Source organism: Coregonus clupeaformis, chromosome 16 (genome assembly GCF_020615455.1).
Source record: "Coregonus clupeaformis isolate EN_2021a chromosome 16, ASM2061545v1, whole genome shotgun sequence".
Classification (NCBI taxonomy): Eukaryota; Metazoa; Chordata; class Actinopteri; order Salmoniformes; family Salmonidae; genus Coregonus; species Coregonus clupeaformis.
Genome location: NC_059207.1, coordinates 55,625,981 through 55,647,738, shown reverse-complemented (window position 1 = coordinate 55,647,738; position 21,758 = coordinate 55,625,981). Strand labels below are relative to the sequence as shown.

Sequence of the window (21,758 nt, the reverse complement as noted above, 5' to 3'; positions counted from 1 at the left end):
CGTAAAAATGTATGCACACATGACTGTAAGTCGCTTTGGAAAAAAGCGTCTGCTAAATGGCATATTATTATTATAGAGTAGAGGGGTCCTCCGAGGCCACCTTCCTGTTCCCATGCCTCTCTCCGGCCCCAGCAGCCGAGTGCAGGAGGGAGGTACGGTGCTGGAGTGGCTGGTGGTTATGATGTTGCGAGGGCATGTGGGGGAGGTAGGGCCCACCTTCAGTGTGGTGTGGCCCCCTTTCCTCCCTGGAGGAGGCGGTCATCTGGATGAAGACATCTGGTGGAGTCCTCAGAACCAGGCCAGCCGCCTGGAAGTTAGCTGAGGGCACGCCTGACCCAGAGGGAACCCCGACCCCAACCAGGCCGGAGAAGAGCTGCTGGGGGAGGTGGGCGAGTCAGGCTTCAGGCAGTTAAACACGCCTCCTTTGTCCAGGCTGCTTTTTTATGATCCCAGAATTTGGCTACGGTTCCTGGAGAGCAGAGAGAGGCTACATATTTTGAAGGTTCAAAGACAGTTGTCTATAGTCTATTTCTTGCATTGCCTTTCAATTAATTTGGTTCCTGAAGTTAACATGTTTTATCTACCTACATATTGAATCCTCTTTAGTGCCAAATTTCAGGTTATGATGAACCTGCAGAGAGGCCTGTGTCCTAGAATGTGGACTCGAACCTTTCTGAGGGCATGCCATCGGTGTTCCTGCTGTGCCTCCTCTGCATGGCACATCCAGTTCATCCCCATGTGATCCAGGTCTGTGGTGGGGTGCAGACAGGCACACAGATGGCAACGAGTGAATACGGTAAAAAGCAGCAGGGGGAGTATCGATGGTTGGCTAGCCTTTTATTGAGACATTATAGCTAGCCGCAGATATATTAGATAGATTGTGGCACTGGCACCATCACAACACCATTTACATTTACAGTACAATGGTTTACTGGTTTCTCTATTGCGTGATTTATATGGTTGGTTGCTAAATTCATATTTTTGCAAGGAAATTGTTGAGCTCACCTGAATCATCGTTTTGTTTATAATTCTCATTCCCTTGTCGCACACACACCAGCGGCTACCTGGCTCTCAACGATGTTTTTCTCTGTATGACGTCAGTGAAATTGTTAATCGACCAACCAGCGTTCACTTTCCCACCACACCACATCCGTGTTTAGAAATTGTTTTGATGGTGGACGTCAGAGTTCATGGGACAAAAACGTTTGTTTATTTCAGAGGCTTTCTCTGTCATTTCTCTGAAGTGAATGTCAGAAAGAGATGTTATTTGTCAGAAACAGGTGTCTTGTAGAGTTATAGCCAACTAGCTATGAATCTCACTGCAGGTAACTAACGTTAGCTAGCTAATGCTAACTCTAGCAGCTGGATGAGTACAGTAGCTAGCTAGCCTAGTGTCGTTAGCTTGTTCACAGGCTAACAAAGCAGTCTTTATCCAAAACGGCTAGCTAATATTTACTTTGTAGCTAGCTACCTAGCACTACGGAAATCGTTGTTGTTGTTTTTTTTTACAGCGCATGTATTCACAGCTACCTAAGTAGCTACCACAGTTTCTAGCCTAGCATTGCTAACGTTAGCTAGCTAGCCAGCAAAATTGGTTAGTTTGCGGTTATGGTGTTGACCAAACAGTTACTCTGTCATAGCCAGACACCCCAGTTGAACTGCAAGTCTCTACTGAACAGTTTATCCACCTTGCTAGTTATAGTATCATTCCTGCAATTCAATTCCTCTGGCTGGACTGGGTAGTTGCAGGGATCTCCTAAGAAGGTCATGCCATGGTGCTACGAAGATTACTGAGAAAACGTTGGGTGCTAGGTGTGGTGTTTGGACTGTCTTTGATCTACTTCTTAACCAGTACCCTGAAACAGGTATTTAAACTCTTGACATCTCAGATTTATGTCTAGCTCAAAGAACTGGAAAACAGATATTCTCATTGTCTGTATAGGCCTACGTTACCCTAGACAGAGAGTCTATGAGGTCCAGCTCTGGGCTAGTTTGTCAAATCACATTTGATTGTCTGTTGTGCTGCAAGGGCTTGCCTTTTGGCTATACAAGATGTGTGTGTGAGATGAATTGTGTTGTGTTATGCAGGAGGAGAGAACCATACGGGATCGCACCCTGTTGGAGGCCAGGGATCCGGACCACCGGATCCCATGGAAGGTCAGGTTTAACCTGGGCAACAGTAGCAGGCCGATCACTCAGTGCCGGAACTCCATTCAAGGCAAGACACTGCTCACAGATGAACTGGGTAAGTTATAAACCTAACTGGACTCATTCACTCACTTGTAATCCCTTAGGAAATAATGGATTTATCTCAATCAGTATTTCCACGATTCCTTACATCCTATCATTGGTTATTATCATTGAGTTATTTAGTTATTATTAAAGACCACTTCAATATTCAAGTCACTGACTAATCCATTGTATGTGAATGTCCCCCAGGTTATGTGTGTGAGAGGAAGGATCTGCTGGTGAATGGTTGCTGTAATGTCAACGCTCTGAGCTCCAGACAGTACATCTGTAAAAGTTGTCTGGCCAACGGCTGCTGTAACATCTACGAGTACTGTGTGTCCTGCTGCCTCCAGCCTGATAAGGTATTCAAACTGTGGCACTCTTGTTGTGCTGCACACAATAGCAAAATAGTTTGTTCCAAATGAGAATTTGCTACTTTTGTATGCACATCTGTTGGATGCATGACTTTTCAGTCAATGGTATCAGATCTCTATCTTACCTTTGACTCTTAAACTCTACATTGTTTTCATCTTAACCTTTTGCAGTGGTTGAGTTATATCTAATCCATGTGAGAAATACCAGATTTAGATCTTTACACCTCTCTCTCTCTCTCTGATGTTCTCTTCACCCCACTCTCCCTCTCTCTCTGATGTTCTCTCTACTCTACCCCCCCCCCACTTTCCCCCTCTCTCCCTCATTCTCCCTCTCTCTCTCAGCAACCTCTACTAGAGCATTTCCTGAACAGAGCTGCAGACGGCTTCCAGAACCTCTTCACGGCTGTGGAGGACCACTTTGAGCTGTGTTTAGCCAAGTGTCGGACTTCATCGCAGGTAGGTTGAGTTGTGTACATGAAACAAACACATACCTCCCTGACCTTACCCAAATGCTTTCATGCAGAGATGGCAAGAAAAACATTCTAATGGTTGTGTTTACCCTCTCATTTTGATCATGCAGAGTGTCCAACATGAAAATACCTACAGAAATCCACAAGCAAAATACTGTTATGGAGAAAGTCCACCTGAACTCCTGCCTATATGATTGTTTGATCCTCTGGGACCTAGGAGACTGTAAAGAAACTAATAACAGTCCAACTAAGAGCCAAGAGAGACACCTTGATGCTCCTTGAGAAGACAGGCTTCATCTTGTGTCCACATACCGGCCTTGAACAGTCTGATACCATACGTTGCCACCAAGAACACCAGAGCCATATACTGTATAGAGGGAGTTTGGCCAACTTTGACTGACAATAACGGACACCATTACCTTTCGATGTAATAATGTGAGTAATCGTCTCTACATATGTCTCGGAATAACACTATTGTAACCTCACAACTATGGACAAATACTGTATGTGATTCTGCTATATTATTTACACTTCATAAGTGCATAGCTTCATAACTTCATCATTGATGATCATCAGGTCTCATTCACTCACCAGTTGGGATTCGCCTCATGCGGCCATTGTTCCACGTCATGGTCGTGTTCATTAGGGCATTCAACTGAAAGTGTTTAAAAACGTTTCGCAACAGAACTAAAATGTGGGTGTCTTATTGGTTAAGTCCCTCCCTGTTTAAGTTGTTTAACATTAAACCCATGTTATTAGGGTTTTTATTTCAAGCCTGATCAATGTACTTAAGGATGATATTAGTTAAGTCTTCAATGTTGAAAAACAAACTACAAAGAATGTGTCAGCACTTGTGTGTAGTCGTGCATGCATATTGTCTGATGGCTATTTAATAATGTGACTGAAAGTAATCAGCTCATGGTTTACGTTGCGTTGTTCAGACCTTTTCAGAATAATTATCAGTATTGAATTTTGTAAAGAAATTGTATCTATTTTACACTATGAAAGGATTCTATATTATGATGACTAAAGACCCTATAGTTTATCCGGGGTCAGAGCGCTGTATCAACATGTAGAATTGGCATATTTTGATTGAATATATGACAAAATAACTTTTTCAACATAGTTTTTTTCATTGTCAATATACATACATTTTCTTTCTGCTGTGCTATTGTTACCTATCATTTTGACATGGGTTTGACAGCTTGATCTGCTTTACCATGCTCTGTCCACCTGCCTATGCTATACTTGCCTGGCTACGCAAAGTCCTTGCTCCAGCCAAATGCTACGCCACGCCCATGGAAGTTCTTCTCTGCAGTGAGTCTGGATCTGATCTGAGTACCCCCCCGACGATTTCTAGAATCAAACGCATTCTAACCATTCGGATTGGTCCCAGAAACCAATGGTTTGGACCATAGCCAGAACACATGGGTAAAGCAGCGTTTTTCATATTCTGCTGATTGGTAGAGATGAGCCAATAGCTGATGACTTTGTTTTGTACAACACCCCTGATTTTTACATCACCACAAACGACTTCAAGGATGGCAGTCTTAGTCTGAAGTATTTAGCAAGCATAGAGCAGTGGAAGAATTCAGTTTGAGTCTTCAGGCAAGTGAAATACACCCTGGAATACAATGATTGGACACCAGGGGCCTCATGTTTAAATATTGCATAGAAACTATTCTAAAATTGGCCAACATGCAATCACTGGAGAATAAACTGGATGATCTCCTTTCGAGACTATCCTACCAACGGGACATTAAAAACTGATGTTTTAGAGAAATGTAATCATCGAATATTGTAAGAGCTTTCATTGTCTGCTTATATGCCCCCTTTATTTATCCTACGGTTCTGACTTGGTGTACAGGGAGAATACTGTAAGAACGGCCTATGTTCTGAGTTCTGTCGCTGTACATTTCAAGTGCTGAACAAATAGTTATATTGACTACGTCCGTCCTAGCACGCTCATTAATGTCTTAATCGAAATTACGGATTGCCTCTTATCTGCTCATCGTTCCCTTATGCCATAGTTTGTACATCTCAATTGTCAGTAGAAACCACATTTGTTTAAGCAAGTCAGCCATATCAGCTATGTTTTTTAAAAAGGCAGTAAATTAGGCTGAATTAACTGTTTCGCTGCCAGACAAGGCTCCGCAGATAGCTAGGTGTAGAAGTGGTAAGGATTCACTCCATTGTGCTGAAAAGAAAGCTCTGCTGTTGGGACAGCTTTATGTAGGCCCTAACAGTTTGTGGGCACTGTTTGTCACCGTTATAGTACAATTAATATATTGTTTAGTGTTGTGTTGTGTAGAGGCTTTGCTGGCATGCATCAACAACAAAATAATGGGGAGTTTGTCCCATCAAGATTTACATGCTAAAATCGCCACTGTCCCTATCCACCCTCGGGTTTTTGGCAATGGGCAAATTTCCGCGGGAGCTTGCTGATCGGCATCTCGGAGCCCTTGATGAGCCAATGTTTTGGATGCAATAATCAGGAAAACAAACAGTAACATACAATTTCCATACACCATCGCACAACAGGCAAAAGTCACTCATTTGAAATATATATGCCATTGGTAAAGCAACTTGAATTGTCCTAATGGTCCTCTCTTTGTAGCTATGTTTTTATTTTTACTGGTTAAGCCACAACTGAGCGAGTGAAATAAAACATTTTGGTTGAACTCAATCTCTGACATTAGCACCTCTATTTCAGTCTCATAAGCTTTTTTTCTTAGCTTGTTTTGTTTGCGCCGTTGTATATTCCCCACGTGTTAAAGGGATGATTTTGACCATATATGGTTAATTAGGGGAGTTTCGAAATGCAAACAGCCAAGGTCGCTCACGAGCACTGAGGCTTTGAAAACAATATTGGTATTTATCTATGGTTATCTCCTACCAGTGTGTGTATGACGCTTGTACGATTGTTTGATAAATCACACTTTTTCTATGCTTACAAACATTCTAAATTCCGTTCATAATTAGTCTTTTCAAATCTTTTTTTTTTTTTTTATGGTCACATGCGCCGAATACTACAGGTATAGACCTTACCATGTAATGCTTACCTACAAGCCCTTAACCAACAATGCAGTTCATGAAATAGAGTTAAGAAAATATTTACTAAATAAACTAAAGTAAGAAATTAAATAACAATTAACACAAAATAACGAGGCTATATACAGGGGGTACCGGTACCAAGACAATGTGCGGGGGTACAGGTTAGTCAAGGTAATTCGTACATGTAGGTAGGGGTAAAGTGACTATGCATAGACAATAAACAGCGAGTGGGGGTGTCAATGTAAATAGTCCGGGTGGCCATTTGATTAATTGTTCAGCAGTCTTATGGCTTGGGGGTAGAAGCTGTTAAGGAGCCCTTTGGACCTAGACTTGGTGCTCTGGTACCGCTTGCCGTGCGGTAGCAGAGAGAACAGTCTATGACTTGGGTGACTGGAGTCTTTGACAATTTTTTGGGCCTTCCTCTGACACCACCTAGTATATAGGTCCTGGATGGCAGGAAGCTTGGCCCCAGTGATGTACTGGGCTGTACGCACTACCCTCTGTAGCGCCTTACGGTCGGATGCCGAGCAGTTGCCATACCAGGTGGTGATGCAACCGGTCAGGATGCTCTCGATGGTGCAGCTGTAGAACTTTTTGAGAATTATTTGCAAACTGATATGTGACACGTATTAATGCCAGAATAACATGCAAAACAGGCAACAAATATATATATATATATATATATATATATATATATATATATAAATGGTAATATGTTATGTGGGTAGAGTTAAAGTGACTATGCATAAATACTTAACAGAGTAGCAGCAGCGTAAAAGGATGGGGTGGGGGCAGTGCAAATAGTCGGGTAGCCATGATTAGCTGTTCAGAGTCTTATGGCCGGTACAAAGCTGTTAGAAGTCTTTGGACCTAGACTTGGCACTTCGGTGCCGCTTGCCGTGCGGTAGCAGAGAGAACAGTCTATGACTAGGGTGGCTGGAGTCTTTGACAATTTTGAGGGCCTTCCTCTGACACCGCCTGGTATAGAGGTCCTGGATGGCAGGGAGCTTTGCCCCAGTGATGTACTGGGTCTAGCACGCACACCCCTGAGGGCCTTTGAGGATCAGTGGCCAAGAGTTGACACCCTTACCACTGGCGGGATGCAACCAGTCAGGAAGTCCAGGTGCAGTTGTAGAGAGGATTGAGGACCCAGCCAAATCTTAGTTCTTAGGGGGAAGAGGCATGTGCCCCGCTAAATGCTGAGCGTAGTCAATGAATAGCATTCTCACGTAGGTGTTCCTCTTGTCCAGGTGGGAAAGGGCAGTGTGGAGTGCGATAGAGATTGCATCATCTGTGGATCTGTTGGGGCGGTATGCAAATTGGAGTGGGTCTAGGGTTTCTGGGATTATGCTGTTGATGTGAGCCATGACCAGTCTTTCAAAGCACTTCATGGCTACAGACGTCAGTGCTACGGGTCGGTAGTCATTTAGGCAGGTTATCTTAGAGTTCTTGGGCACGGGGACTATGGTGGTCTGCTTGAAACATGTTGGTATTACAGACTCAGTCAGGGACATGTTGAAAATGTCAGTGAAGACACTTGCCAGTTGGTCAGCACATGCTCGGAGTACACGTCCTGGTAATCCGTCTGGCCCTGCGGCCTTGTGAATGTTGACCTGCTTAAAAGTCTTACTCACATCGGCTACGGAGGAGCGTGATCACATAGTCGTCGGAACAGCTGGTGCTCTCATGCATGCTTCAGTGTTGCTTGCCTCAAGCTGAGCATAGAAGTGGTTTAGCTCGTCTGGTAGGCTTGTGTCACTGGGCAGCTCGCGGCTGTGCTTCCCTTTGTAGTCTGTAATAGTTTTCAAGCCCTGCCACATCCGACGAGCGTCAGAGCCAGTGTAGTATGATTCAATCTTAGACCTGTATTGACTCTTTGCCTGTTTGATGGTTCGTCGGAGGTCATAGTGGGATTTCTTATAAGCGTCCGAGTTAGAGTCCCGTTCCTTGAAAGCGGCAGCTCTACCCTTTAGCTCAGTGCGGATGTTTCCTGTAATCCATGGCTTCTGGTTGGGGTATGTACGTTACGGTCACTGTGGGGACGACATCATCGATGCACTTATTGATGAAGCCAGTGACTGATGTGGTGTACTCCTCAATGCTGTCTGAAGAATCCCCGAACATGTTCCAGTCTGTGCTAGCAAAACAGTCCTGTAGCTTAGCATCTGCGTCATCTGACCACTTTTTTATTAACCGAATCACTGGTGCTTCCTGCTTCAGTTTTTGCTTATAAGCAGGAATCAGGAGGATATAGTTATGGTCAGATTTGCCAAATGGAGGGCGAGGGAGAGCTTTGTATGCGTCTCTGTGTGTGGAGTAAAGGTGGTCTAGAGTTTTTTCCCCTCTGGTTGTACATTTAACATGCTGGTAGAAATTAGGTAGAACGGATTTAAGTTTCCCTGCATTAAAGTCCCCGGCTACTAGGAGCGCTGCATCTGGATGAGCGTTTTCTGTTGATTAATGGCCTTGTACAACTCATTCAGTGCAATCTTAATGCCAGCATTGGTTTGTGGTGGTAAATAGACAGCTATGAAAAATATAGATGAAAACTCTCTTGGTAAATAGTGTGGTCTACAGCTTATCATAAGATACTCTACCTCAGGCGAGCAAAACCTCGAGACTTCCTTAGTATTTGATTTTGTGCACCAGCTGTTGTTTACAAATATACACAGACCGCCGCCCCTTGTCTTACCAGAGTCAGAGTCACTGGGGTGTATTCATTCTGCCGATTTTGTTGCAAAATGTTTCTTAAACGGAAGCAAACAGAACGAAACAGGGCGGGACTTACCCGATTTTGTCCAATAGAAACTCTAGTTTTAGTCCAAACAGTTGCAGAATCGGTGGAATGAAAACACCCCAGTTAGGCTAGTCTCACACTCAAATGGCATCTTATTACCTACATAGTGCACTACTTTTGACCAGGGTCCTATGGGCTCTGGTCAAAAGTAGTGCACTGTGTAGGGTACTGGTATATAGGGTGCCATTTGGGATGCACAGTAGCCCTATACAGATTATACCTCTCCATGCCTTTCCCAGTCCCAGGCTGAAGTAAAGCATCCACATGGGAAACATGGCTGGAGCAAAAAAATGAATCATCCTGAAAGCTAAGAAAACTAAATCCATGTTGTAATTAGAGCATATATTAAGGACCTGACCTGACAAATTTTCTTCCGTGGCAATTTGATTAATTACCATATCATGGGAAGGGAACACAGTTTAGGTCTGTCCACTAACAAGCAAACAGTTTCATTTAGGCCAAACTATTATAACTACACCACATGACACTGTTTGGCAACCGTATTGTTATTGCATCATTATTATTACAGAAGATGGACTTTCCAAAGTCCTGATACATTCAGCTTTCTAAGAAAACAGTAATGCTGTCGAGGTGGACATCATGAACTGGTAATACGTTTTAACTTTGGACTAATTCCTAAGAAAGCATCCACAAAATGCCTAATTTAGCTGAGAGAAATGATCCATACATTCAAATTCTGAATTTGTTTTAAAAGGTGCTGTTAAATATTAAACAATACTTCACAATATACAAATATATACACTACCGGTCAAAAGTTTTAGAACACCTACTCATTCAAGGGTTTTTCTTTATTTTTACTATTTTCTACATTGTAGAATAACAGTGAAGACATCAAAACTATGAAATAACACATATGGAATCATGTAGTAACCAAAAAAGTGTTGAACAAATCAAAATACATTTTATATTTGAGATACTTAAAATAGCCACCCTTTGCTTTGATGACAGCTTTGCACACTATTGGCATTCTTTCAACTAGCTTCACCTGGAATGCTTTTCCAACAGTTCCCACATATGCTGAGCACTTGTTGGCAGTTTTTCCTTCACTCTGCGGTCCGACTCATCCCAAACCATCTCAATTTGGTTGAGGTCGGGGGATTGTGGCAGCCAGGTCATCTGATGCAGCTCTCCATCACTCTTCTTCTTGGTAAAATAGCCCTTACACAGCCTGGAGGTGTGTTGGGTCATTGTCCTGTTGAAAAACAAATGATAGTCTCACTAAGCCCAAACCAGATGGGATGGCGTATTTCTACAGAATGCTGTGGTAGCCATGCTGGTTAAGTGTGCCTTGAATTCTAAATAAATCACAGACAGTGTCACCACCAAAGCACCCCCACACCATCTCCATGCTTTACGGTGGGAAATATACATGTGGAGATCATCCTTTCACCCACACCGCGTCTCACAAAGCCACGGCGGTTGGAACCAAAACTCTTCAGTTTGGACTCCAGACCAAAGGACAACTTTCCACTGGTCTAATGACCATTGTTCGAGTTTCTTGGCCCAAGCAAGTATCTTCTTCTTATTGGTGTCCTTTAGTAGTGGTTCCTTTGCAGCAATTCAACCATGAAGGCCTGATTCACACAGTCTCCTCTGAACAGTTGATGTTGAGATGCGTCTGTTACTTGAACTCTGTGAAGCATTTATTTGGGCTGCAATTTCTGAGGCTGATAACTAATGAAGTTATCCTCTGCAGCAGAGGTAACTCTGGGTCTTCCATTCCTGTGTAGGACTTAGCCCTATTTGGTAAAATACCATCTTCTGTATATATACAATCCCCCCCCACCCTCCCTTCCACCCATTAAAAAGGAAAACAATTCCACAAATTAACTTTTAAGAAGGCACACCTGTTAATTGAAATGCATTCCAGGTGATTACCTCGTGATGCTGGTTGAGAGAACGCCAAGAGTGTGCAAAGCTGACATCAAGGTAAAGGGTGGCTATTTGAAGAATCTCAAATATAAGATATATTTTGATTTGTTTAACACTTTTTTGGTTACTACATGATTCCATATGTGTTATTTCATAGTCAATGTAGAAAATCGTAAAAAATAATAAAGAAAAACCCTTGAATGAGTAGGTGTTCTAAAACCTTTGACCGGTAGTGTATTTGGATGAAATATACCTGAATAAATAACATTTAAGACAAATAAATTATCTTCAAGAAAATTCACCTAATACAGTACATTAACATTATAATAAATAAAATATGATTCAAAAATAAATACTACTGCCAGCCTCCAAATGAGTGAATCCTGAGACCTGATTCCTCACACCAGGATTTAGGGCTTCTAGAATCTATGGTATTCTGGAATCGACTATAGATTCCACCCAAACCAGGAAGTCCCGGAACTCCTGCAGCAGTGTATTGCTCCACTGTTTCCTCATAACAATATTTTAAAATACTGAAAGACATTATGAAAGTACACACGGTGTCAGATAGTAGTGCTTTCTTTTTGTGTATAATTTTCAATCTAATAGAATTAAATGTTTATTGCTGTAATGTGTTGTAATGTAGCTGTGGGCACACAGTTGCATAATATTACCTGCTGTTGACTTCCTATAGAAAATCTCATATGTCATGTCTTCAGTTTTTCTTGCTTATGTTGTCAGTAATATAGCTAAGAATGAATTGCTCAGCCAAATGAGTGTGGCCACAGCCTTATTCTCGTCTTGCTTCATCATATGGTGGAAAAAGTACTGCGGATATGACAAACTTCTTCGATACCGTATCTTACAATGTGGTATCATACTAGGTGAAACCACCATAGAAAAATAAATCAAGATGTGTTTCCTTTTTACATGGTTAACTAAACACCATCTTGAGTTTGTTGATGAATTACATGTCTAACTATCCACTGAATAATCCTTTATTATTCTAATTAAATGTAGCTATTTCTCTACTTCAGGAAGTTTACGTGCAAGAAAGTGATGCAACTACTACGGAAATAACGCAATGACCTGAGTCATGTTGAGTGTAATCAAATCAAATCACAGTTTATTGGTAACATACACATATTTAGCGGATGTTATTGTGGGTGTAGCAAAAATGCTTGTGTTCCTAGCTCCAAAAGTGCAGTAGTATCTAACAATTCACAACAATACACACAAATCTCAAAGTAAAATAATGGAATTAAGAAATATATAAATATTAGGACAAGCAATGTCGACGTTGCATTGACTAGAATACAGTAGAATACAGTATATACATATGAAATGAGTAAAACAGTATGTAAACATTATTAAAGTGACCAGTGTTCCATTATTAAAGTGACCAGTGATTCCATGTCTATGTACATAGTCCAGCAGCATCTAAGGTGCAGGGTTGAGTAAGCGGGTGGTAGCCGGCTAGTGACAGTGACTAAGTTCAGGGCAGGGTACTGGGTGGAGGCCGGCTAGTGATGGCTATTTAACAGTCTGATGGCCTTGAGATAGAAGCTGTTTTTCAGTCTCTCTGTCCCAGCTTTGATGCACCTGTACTGACCTCGCCTTCTGGATGATAGAGGGGTGAACAGGCCGTGGCTCGGGTGGTTGATGTCCTTGATGATCTTTTTGGCCTTCCTGTGACATCTGGTGCTTTAGGTGTCCTGGAGGGCAGGCAGTGTGCCCCCGGTGATGCGTTGGGCAGACCGAACCACCCTCTGGAGAGCCCTGCGGTTGCGGGCGGTGCAGTTGCCGTACCAGGTGGTGATACACTCCGACAGCATGCTCTCAATGGTGCATCTGTAAAAGTTTGTGAGGGTCTGAGGGGCCAGGCCAAATTTCTTCAGCCTCCTGAGAAGGCTGTTGAGCCTTCTTCACCACACCGTCTGTGTGCGTGGACCATTTCAGATTGTCAATGATGTGTACGCTGAGGAACTTGAAGCTTTTCACCTTCTCCACTGCGGTCCCGTCGATGTGGATGCGGGCGTGCTCCCTCTGCAGTCTCCTGAAGTCCACTATCAGCTCCTTCCTTTTGTTGACGTAGAGGGAGAGGTTCTTTTCCTGGCACCACTCCGCCAGGACCCTCACATCCTCCCTGTAGGCTGTCTCGCCATTGTTGGTAATCAGGCCTACTACTGTTGTGTCATCTGAAAACTTGATGATTGAGTTGGAGGCGTGGGTGGCCACGGGTGAACAGGGAGTACAGGAGGGGGCTGATCACGTGCTCTTGTGGGGCCCCTGTGTTGAGGATCAGCGTAGTAGAGGTGTTGTTTCCTACCTTCACCACCTGGGGGCGGCCTGTCAGGAAGTCCAGGACCCAGTTGCACAGGATGGGGTTCAGACCCAGGGCCCCGAGCTTAATGATGAGCTTGGAGGGTACTATGGTGTTGAAGGCTGAGCTGTAGTCAATGAACAGCATTCTTACAGTTGAAGTCGGAAGTTTACATACACTTAGGTTGGAGTCATTAAAACTCGTTTTTCAACCACTCCACAAATTTCTTGTTAACAAACTATAGTTCTGGCAAGTCGGTTAGGACATCTACTTTGTGCATGACACAAGTAATTTTTCCAACAATTGTTTACAGACAGATTATTTCACTTATAATTCACTGTATCACAATTCCAGTGGGTCAGAAGTTTACATACACAAAGTTGACTGTGCCTTTAAACAGCTTGGAAAATTCCAGAAAATGATGTCATGGCGTTAGAAGCTTCTGATAGGCTAATTGACATAATTTGAGTCAATTGGAGGTGTACCTGTGGATGTACTTCAAGGCCTAGCTTCAAACTCAGTGCCTCTTTGCTTGACATTATGGGAAAATCAAAAGAAATCAGCCAAGACCTCAGAAAATAAATGGTAGACCTCCACAAGTCTGGTTCATCCTTGGGAGCAATTTTCAAATGCATGAAGGTACCACATTCATCTGTACAAACAATAGTACGCAAGTATAAACACCATGGGACCACGCAGCCATCATACCGCTCAGGAAGGAGACGCGTTCTGTCTCCTAAAGATGAACGTACTTTGGTGCGAAAAGTGCAAATCAATCCCAGAACAACAGCAAAGGACCTAGTGAAGATGCTGGAGGAAACAGGTACAAAAATATCTATATCCACAGTAAAACGAGTCCTATATCGACATAACCTGAGAGGCCGCTCAGCAAGGAAGAAGCCACTGCTCCAAAACCGCCATAAAAAAGACAGACTACGGTTTGCAACTGCACATGGGGACAAAGGAGGGACTGGTGCACTTCACAAACTATATGGCATCATGAGGAAGGACAATTATGTGGATATATTGAAGCAACATCTCAAGACATCAGTCAGGAAGTTAAAGCTTGGTCGCAAATGGGTCTTCCAAATGGACAATGACCCCAAGCATACTTCCAAAGTTGTGGCAAAATGGCTTAAGGACAACAAAGTCAAGGTATTGGAGTGGCCATCACAAAGCCCTGACCTCAATCCTATAGAAAATGTGTGGGCAGAACTGAAAAAGCATACGCGAGCAAGGAGGCCTACAAACCTGACTCAGTTACACCAGCTCTGTCAGGAGGAATGGGCCAAAATTCACCCAACTTATTGTGGGAAGCTTGTGGAAGGCTACCCGAAACGTTTGACCCAAGTTAAACAATTGAAAGGCAATGCTACCAAATACTAATTGAGTGCATGTAAACTTCTGACCCACTGGGAATGTGATGAAAGAAATAAAAGCTGAAATAAAATCATTCTCTACTATTATTCTGACATTTCACATTCTTAAAATAAAGTGGTGATCCTAACTTACCTAAGACAGGGAATTTTTACTAGGATTAAATGTCAGGAATTGTGAAAAACGGAGTTTAAATGTATTTGGCTAAGGTGTATGTAAACTTCCGACTTCAACTGTACATAAAATCCCTGAATGAATTGGAATATATATCCTAAAATCACCCTTAAGTGACAAACAATCACTCTCTCTAACCCTCACACACAGTATTAACCATAAAGCCAGCAACTTCCAACACCATGGCCAGAAAGTCCTTATGCCGGTCTAGCACTGCCCAGCCATAGATCTTCTTCTCATAATCATCACGGGACACGTCTTGGGGCACCTTGATGGACATAGTAGTGGTATTTGGGTCCAGGATCTGCAAGAGCTTCTCTATGCAGCCAGAGAGGTTCTGGAGACGGTTCATGGAATCCTTCAGGAGCCACAGGAGTATCTGAGTCTTATTGTCTGAGACCTCCAACAGGTCAGTCATGTATTTGGTTACTGTGTCGATGTGCCAGTGGAAAAGCATGGCTCTGTTGTGGATGTTCTGTAGCTTCACCTTAGGGGTGGAGACAGTGATGGTTGCCGGTGGGATCCCATCCATGCCTGGGGCCTGCTGATCGGTTGCGAAGACATTTATTTTGATCTGGAAGCGCATAAAACAGTGGACATTCAATTCAATTGCACATTACTTGCAGCTTGGCAGTAAACACAGCAGCATAAACATATACTGCTAAAGTTTATCATCTGAATCAGTGGTTATTACACAGTTAGCCTCATCCCCAGGCTAATTGCTACTGAATATAACAGAGAGCGATGGCTGGTAGACAATAATAATACACAGTAGTTACACAGGCGAGTTAAGAGCATGACTATCCCTCAATGCTCTTGCAAGTGAGCAGTACTTGTTTTGGTAGATAAAATGCCGTTAGTTACAGTTGTAGCTTTCCCATGAATGATACTCAGCAGTGTTCGAAATACTGTTCTGAGAAAACACTACGCAACCTTTAGTTATTTAGTGGGGAGTTTGCGTTTGTCACTGTGACCAACCGGTGTTTAAACCCTGATCCCCTGTGGTCCTCAAGATTGTGTTAGCCCACTGAGCTAAAGGCCAGGCATCAGGTCAAGTTTCAGGCAAAGATATTCACCGAACCAACTCAGTTACATCTTGTTACTTACGTAAGAAGTCCGGAGGATGCCAGCTTTGTGATCCGACAGGTTGGAAAGCTCTACGATCTTGTTTAAAGCTTTCCGACACTTGTCCATGTTTCCAGATTGGGGTGCTGCTTGTACCGTCTCCAATTTGATCACAAGGAGAACACAGATGAACACTGGGGAAATTCAAAATGTACAATGTAATGGACACAGTAATAATAATAATAATAATAATAATAATATGCCATTTAGCAGACGCTTTTATCCAAAGCGACTTACAGTCATGCGTGCATAATTTTTTTTTTGTGTATGGGTGGTCCCGGGGATCGAACCCACTACCCTGGCGTTCCAAGCGCCGTGCTCTACCAGCTGAGCTACAGACAGTACGTATGAACACTTGGGAACATGATCGCACACACATAAAATAATAATTTTTTGTACCTAGTCACCAACAAAATGACAATCATGAAACAATAGATTATTCCATTACCAATCCAAGTATGTGACAAAGGATGAATGGTCAAACTCAAAATAAACAAATATTACTTTATTAAATATTAAGTTGACATATTTACCAAAGTCTGTTAAAGTTGTTCTGTGCTGGTGAGCCATGGAGACACTAATGATGGGGTTGATCGACTCACTAATACTGTATGACTGGTGTCTCTAAAACAAGATGCATGGAAACACAAAAAAAGTAATAATACGTCACATTTTCGTGGAATTTTGATACATCTTCTGGTTTAGTGTAGTCTACTCTGTATGACTGAAGGAAAAACAACGTAACGGTTGTCAGACAGACATTGCATCACTTAATAGTGTGACAAAGTATGTGTAATATGTCTCACCCATGTCCAAGCAATTTTTTGTGTAAATTCATTCAAAGTAAATTTTATTATAAATGTTATCTACACAAATTGAGGTGACAATGTATCCATAATGAAGTCCAGAAATACATTATTTAATTCAATAGTCTTTATTGAATAAAGCAGCACATTTTACGAATATTTCACTGAACATATATTTTTTTTATTGTACAAAATGTAATTGTACCAAAGAAAAATAATATTTCTAGTGATATTAGTAGCTTCATTCTCAGTCTACAAGGAAATGAAAAACAAAGTTCTATTTATTGTGCAAATTGAAAAATAAAATGTAAATAAGACAGTGTTGATCGTAACAAAGGAAATACAACGCTACAAAAGTAAAGAAATGTTGACCCTTAAAAAAAGTAACTTTTATTGATGTTGTAACTGCATCACAGCACTGAATGTTTAACAATTAACAGAATCATTTCCACCAATACACTTCAAGTTTGACCTTTTTTGAATGTCACAAAAACGTAATTGGCCAAAATAACACTTTGTGGTGACACTTCAATGAGTGTCTTCACGATTAGGCAATTTACGTGCCCTACTACAAGTACAAATTGTGAAGATATGGTGAATACGACGCACCAATGGAGACATTTGTTACCAAACCTAAGTTGTGCTTTACATAATTCACTCACACATGAACTAATTTGACCTTTGACACAAAAGGGGTCTTTGACACATACTATTACGATATAAACAAAACTGGAAGACTCAGCAGTGTTGTTTACAGTACTAGTAACATGTTTGTGGCCTGCGGCAAGCAGGATAGTAACATAAGAAAAGTCCCCTTGGAAACACTTTATAAAAGGCTACAGGTATAATGTGTTATTGCTTGTTATAAGAGTGTATGAGCCTTTATAATGCATTATGACAAGGCTTAGGCTATGATAGGTATCCCCCTTTCTCTTTCCCTTTAATGTTATATCGCTCTATGTAGGACATTTTCAACTGACACAAAATTGCTGTTATTTAGTCAGTTCTCGGTATGGGATAATAAGACATCATAAGGGGGTTATATAGGCTTACAATGCATTCATTATAACCACATCATAATGCATTATACCTGCAGTCCTTAAGTACAGTGTTACCATCATCACAACTGGACTTCAGTTCACCAATCCCCTTGTCCCGCTGTGTGCATTGGTCAGGGTCCAGGCCTCATCCAATCGGTGTCGTCTCCTTTAGGAGTCTGGGAAGACAAGAGGCTCTCTTCACAGACACCACCTACTAGAAGCGCTTTTGGTGGTCATGGCAACAAAGTTCATGGTTAATACTGCTCACGCTGCAGTGCTAGTCTAGGCACAGATTTAGCATCTCTCTCCAGCCCTGTACTGCCCCAGGCCCAAGACACGAAGAGAGAGGTGTAGTACGGACCAGGCCGTCAGGTCGCCATCAGCAGTCTGGCTCTTTCCTGTGCTGCTGGAGCATCTCAGTCACACTCACTATGTCCTCCTCAGGGACCTAGAGTAGAACATAGGAGAGGAGAGGTTGCAATTCCTATTCCAACGCTATCAGAATCGAGAAGCATTCTAACTGATGTCTCATCTCCAAAGTGTAAGGTATCTGTGTGGTTTTTCCTACATAGGATAGACCACAGGGGTATTTCAATAACACATCATATTATCAAAAGCCTTTTATCTTGGTCTCGTTCGACTGACATTTGATGTAGGTTTGAAGATAAAAGGGCTAGGGGGAGATTAAAACAGTTTGTTAAGTCAGATATTCATCTCCTCACGTCACTATCAGTGTCATTCAAGTGCCAACTATGTAGGTAGCGTAGAAAGACACTGCTGACGTCAGACCAACATACAAGTTGTAAAGTCCATGGGAAGCCGATGATTTAGCGTTATCCGTTTTGCATATCTGCCCTGTTGATACTTCTATGACAAATCAGACATTAATTATGTCATTGATGAGCCTGACGTTCATTGATTTCTGTGACCAGATATGTCAAAGTCCTGTTGCACAAACACCTGTTACTGTAGTTTAGCCTTAGATAAATTATCATGGCATTCATTGCACACTACCCTGAATCTCTAGCGAACAGTGCCCTCCGTTGGTCAGAATCAGAAAATACCCCCCTTCTAGAGTTCTAAATTCCAAGTTACAGTAGGGAAAAAAAGTATTTAGTCAGCCACCAACTTAAAAAGATGAGAGAGGCCTGTAATTTTCATCATAGGTACACATCAACTATGACAGACAAAATGAGAATTTTTTTTCCAGAAAATCACATTGTAGGATTTGTAATGAATTTATTTGCAAATTATGGTGGAAAATAAGTATTTGGTCAATAACAAAAAAGTTTCTCAATACTTTGTTATATACCCTTTGTTGGCAATGACACAGGTCAAACGTTTTCTGTAAGTCTTCACAAGGTTTTCACACACTGTTGCTGGTATTTTGGCCCATTCCTCCATGCAAATCTCCTCTAGAGCAGTTATGTTTTGGGGCTGTCACTGGGCAACACGGACTTTCAACTCCCTCCAAAGATTTTCTATGGGGTTGAGATCTGGAGACTGGCTAGGCCACTCCAGGACCTTGAAATGCTTCTTACGAAGCCACTCCTTCGTTGCTCGGGCGGTGTGTTTGGGATCATTGTCATGCTGAAAGACCCAGCCACGTTTCATCTTCAATGCCCTTGCTGATGGAAGGAGGTTTTCACTCAAAATCTCACGATACATGGCCCCATTCATTCTTTCCTTTACACGGATCAGTCGTCCTGGTCCCTTTGCAGAAAAACAGCCCAAAGCATGATGTTTCCACCCCCATGCTTCACAGTAGGTATGGTGTTCTTTGGATGCAACTCAGCATTATTTGTCCTCCAAACACGACGAGTTGAGTTTTTACCAAAAAGTTCTATTTTGGTTTCATCTGACCATATGACATTCTCCCAATCCTCTTCTGGATCATCCAAATGCACTCTAGCAAACTTCAGATGGGCCTGGACATGTACTGGCTTAAGCAGGGGGACACGTCTGGCACTGCAGGATTTGAGTCCCTGGGCGGCGTAGTGTGTTACTGATGGTAGGCTTTGTTACTTTGGTCCCAGCTCTCTGCAGGTCATTCACTAGGTCCCCCCGTGTGGTTCTGGGATTTTTGCTCACCGTTCTTGTGATCATTTTGACCCCACGGGGTGAGATCTTGCGTGGAGCCCCAAATCGAGGGAGATTATCAGTGGTCTTGTATGTCTTCCATTTTCTAATAATTGCTCCCACAGTTGATTTCTTCAAACCAAGCTGCTTACCTATTGCAGATTCAGTCTTCCCAACCTGGTGCAGGTCTACAATTTTGTTTCTGGTGTCCTTTGACAGCTCTTTGGTCTTGGCCATAGTGGAGTTTGGAGTGTGACTGTTTGAGGTTGTGGACAGGTGTCTTTTATACTGATAACAAGTTCAAACAGGTGCCATTAATACAGGTAACGAGTGGAGGACAGAGGAGTCTCTTAAAGAAGAAGTTACAGGTCTGTGATAGCCAGAAATCTTGCTTGTTTGTAGGTGACCAAATACTTATTTTCCACCATAATTTGCAAATAAATTCATTAAAAATCCTACAATGTGATTTTCTGGATTTTTTTTCCTCATTTTGTCTGTCATAGTTGACGTGTACCTATGATGAAAATTACAGGCCTCTCTCATCTTTTTAAGTGGGAGAACTTGCACAATTGGTGGCTGACTAAATACTTTTTCCCCCACTGTATGTAGAGTAAAGCTTGGTGTAACTCACATCAGCAGCTGAAGGCTTACTCACCAGGGCATGGTCGAAGCTGAAGGTGCTGATATAATAGGCGGAGATGTCACTGTCGGCTAAAGGCTGGGATATCTGGGCAACAATGCCACACTCGTCTGGAAAACAAGGCGCGGAGAGAGCGAGAGAGAGAGAGAGAGATACACTAAAATATTAGTGGGCATGATTGAATCCCAATCCCATACTTACAGTGGGTCTTTATATTAATAATACATAGGATTAAAAGGGTAGCCTACCGAAACCCAGAGGCTGTCCCCCAATGCGCACCATCCTCCACAGCTCCCTGGAGGAACTTGTGAAGAGAAGATCAGCAGGGAACCTAGAAGAGAAGACAAACACACACATTGCTGTTACCAACATGATCCGTCCAACTACCCACCGACACACAGATGCAACAGCAGTGACCACCGGCAGAGTAGTCTCTTCTTCCTGCCACTGTAGCGGAGCGCCCAGATTCTGGTGAGCGAGACTACCCAGTGTGTCATGTGAGAGATTCTGGGCAGCTCAGATTTAAGAGAGGTGAGAGGAGATGAGTCTTACTGTCTCTGTGCCTCAGTGTCCATGACCAGAGAGACGTAGCCATCGATCAGGGAGAAGGAGAAGAACTTGATACAGTCCAGATCCTGGCTGGGAAGAGCGCCCTCTTTAGGACTGGGGGAGAAAATAGTGTACACTTTATCAGGACTGTAGGGTCTTCCACGTTAATGTTTCCAGACAAAAACGACAAAAACTTTTTCCGGTCATTATCAAATAATTGACAGGATATTTTGCTCAAAGGCAAAATGTACCCCCCTAAGTTATGATCAACCCCGTATTAATGAATGGTTTTACACAGTGCTCATCGTTTCTATTAGTAAGGCTATAACTCTGAGAAAAGGTCACCAAGGAAGTGCACTGTATGCGAGAGCAGGTTGCACCTGTTGGAGTAGAAGAGCACATCGATAAGTGTGGTGGCAATGGCAGGCAGAGTGTCTGGGTCTAGACTCATCACACAGAACTGGTTCGGTGGTATCAGCACCGGGTGTACTGTAGGCTGGGGGGCTGGAGACAAAAGGAGAATGTCGAGTTAGATTTCATTGGTTTACAACCTCAACCATGCATGAAAGTATTCAGACCCCTTGACTTTATCCACATTTTGTTACGTTACAGCCTTATTCTAAAATGGATTAAATATTTTTTCCCCATCATCAATCTACACGCAATACCCAATAATGACAAAGCCAAAACAGACTTTTTGGAAATTAATTCAAAAAATAAAACATTAATACCTTATTTACATAAGTATTCAGACCTTTTGCTATGAGACTCGAAATTGAGCTCAGGTGCATCCTGTTTCCATTGATCATGCTTGAGATGTTTCTACAA

The 21,758-nt window shown here is 42.4% G+C and overlaps 2 protein-coding genes and 1 pseudogene across 3 annotated transcripts in view; 1 reads left to right on the top strand and 2 right to left on the bottom strand.

Moving 5' to 3' along the window:
- Nucleotides 1-5: 5 nt before the first annotated feature.
- Nucleotides 6-1,084, bottom strand: LOC121585217 (annotated as a pseudogene).
- Nucleotides 1,085-1,145: 61 nt separating this feature from the next.
- Nucleotides 1,146-4,415, top strand: spring1 (SREBF pathway regulator in golgi 1). Its single transcript, XM_041901661.2, has 5 exons — nucleotides 1,146-1,865; nucleotides 2,089-2,245; nucleotides 2,440-2,591; nucleotides 2,946-3,059; nucleotides 3,184-4,415. The coding sequence occupies exons 1-5, from the start codon at nucleotides 1,773-1,775 to the stop codon at nucleotides 3,265-3,267; spliced, it is 600 nt and encodes a 199-aa protein (XP_041757595.1). The 5' UTR covers nucleotides 1,146-1,772; the 3' UTR covers nucleotides 3,268-4,415.
- Nucleotides 4,416-16,734: 12,319 nt separating this feature from the next.
- The window catches only part of castor1 (cytosolic arginine sensor for mTORC1 subunit 1), a 35,056-nt gene continuing 30,032 nt past the window's right edge, over nucleotides 16,735-21,758 (bottom strand). For both annotated transcript variants that reach the window (XM_041901659.2, XM_041901660.2), the window contains exons 5-9: nucleotides 21,311-21,434; nucleotides 20,934-21,044; nucleotides 20,630-20,712; nucleotides 20,397-20,491; nucleotides 16,735-18,110 (exon numbers count right to left, since the gene is read on the bottom strand). In XM_041901659.2, the coding sequence (XP_041757593.1) occupies nucleotides 18,042-18,110; nucleotides 20,397-20,491; nucleotides 20,630-20,712; nucleotides 20,934-21,044; nucleotides 21,311-21,434 (482 nt within the window). In that variant the 3' untranslated portion in view covers nucleotides 16,735-18,041. The remainder of the gene's footprint in view (nucleotides 18,111-20,396; nucleotides 20,492-20,629; nucleotides 20,713-20,933; nucleotides 21,045-21,310; nucleotides 21,435-21,758) is intronic.

Excerpts from the sequence above, each read along its gene's own strand:
- spring1 (XM_041901661.2), top strand. The coding sequence starts at position 1,773 with ATGGTGCTACGAAGATTACTGAGAAAACGTTGGGTGCTAGGTGTGGTG. Across the intron at positions 2,246-2,439 it reads ACTGCTCACAGATGAACTGG|GTTATGTGTGTGAGAGGAAG; the intron begins GTAAGTTATAAA and ends AATGTCCCCCAG. Across the intron at positions 2,592-2,945 it reads GCTGCCTCCAGCCTGATAAG|CAACCTCTACTAGAGCATTT; the intron begins GTATTCAAACTG and ends TCTCTCTCTCAG.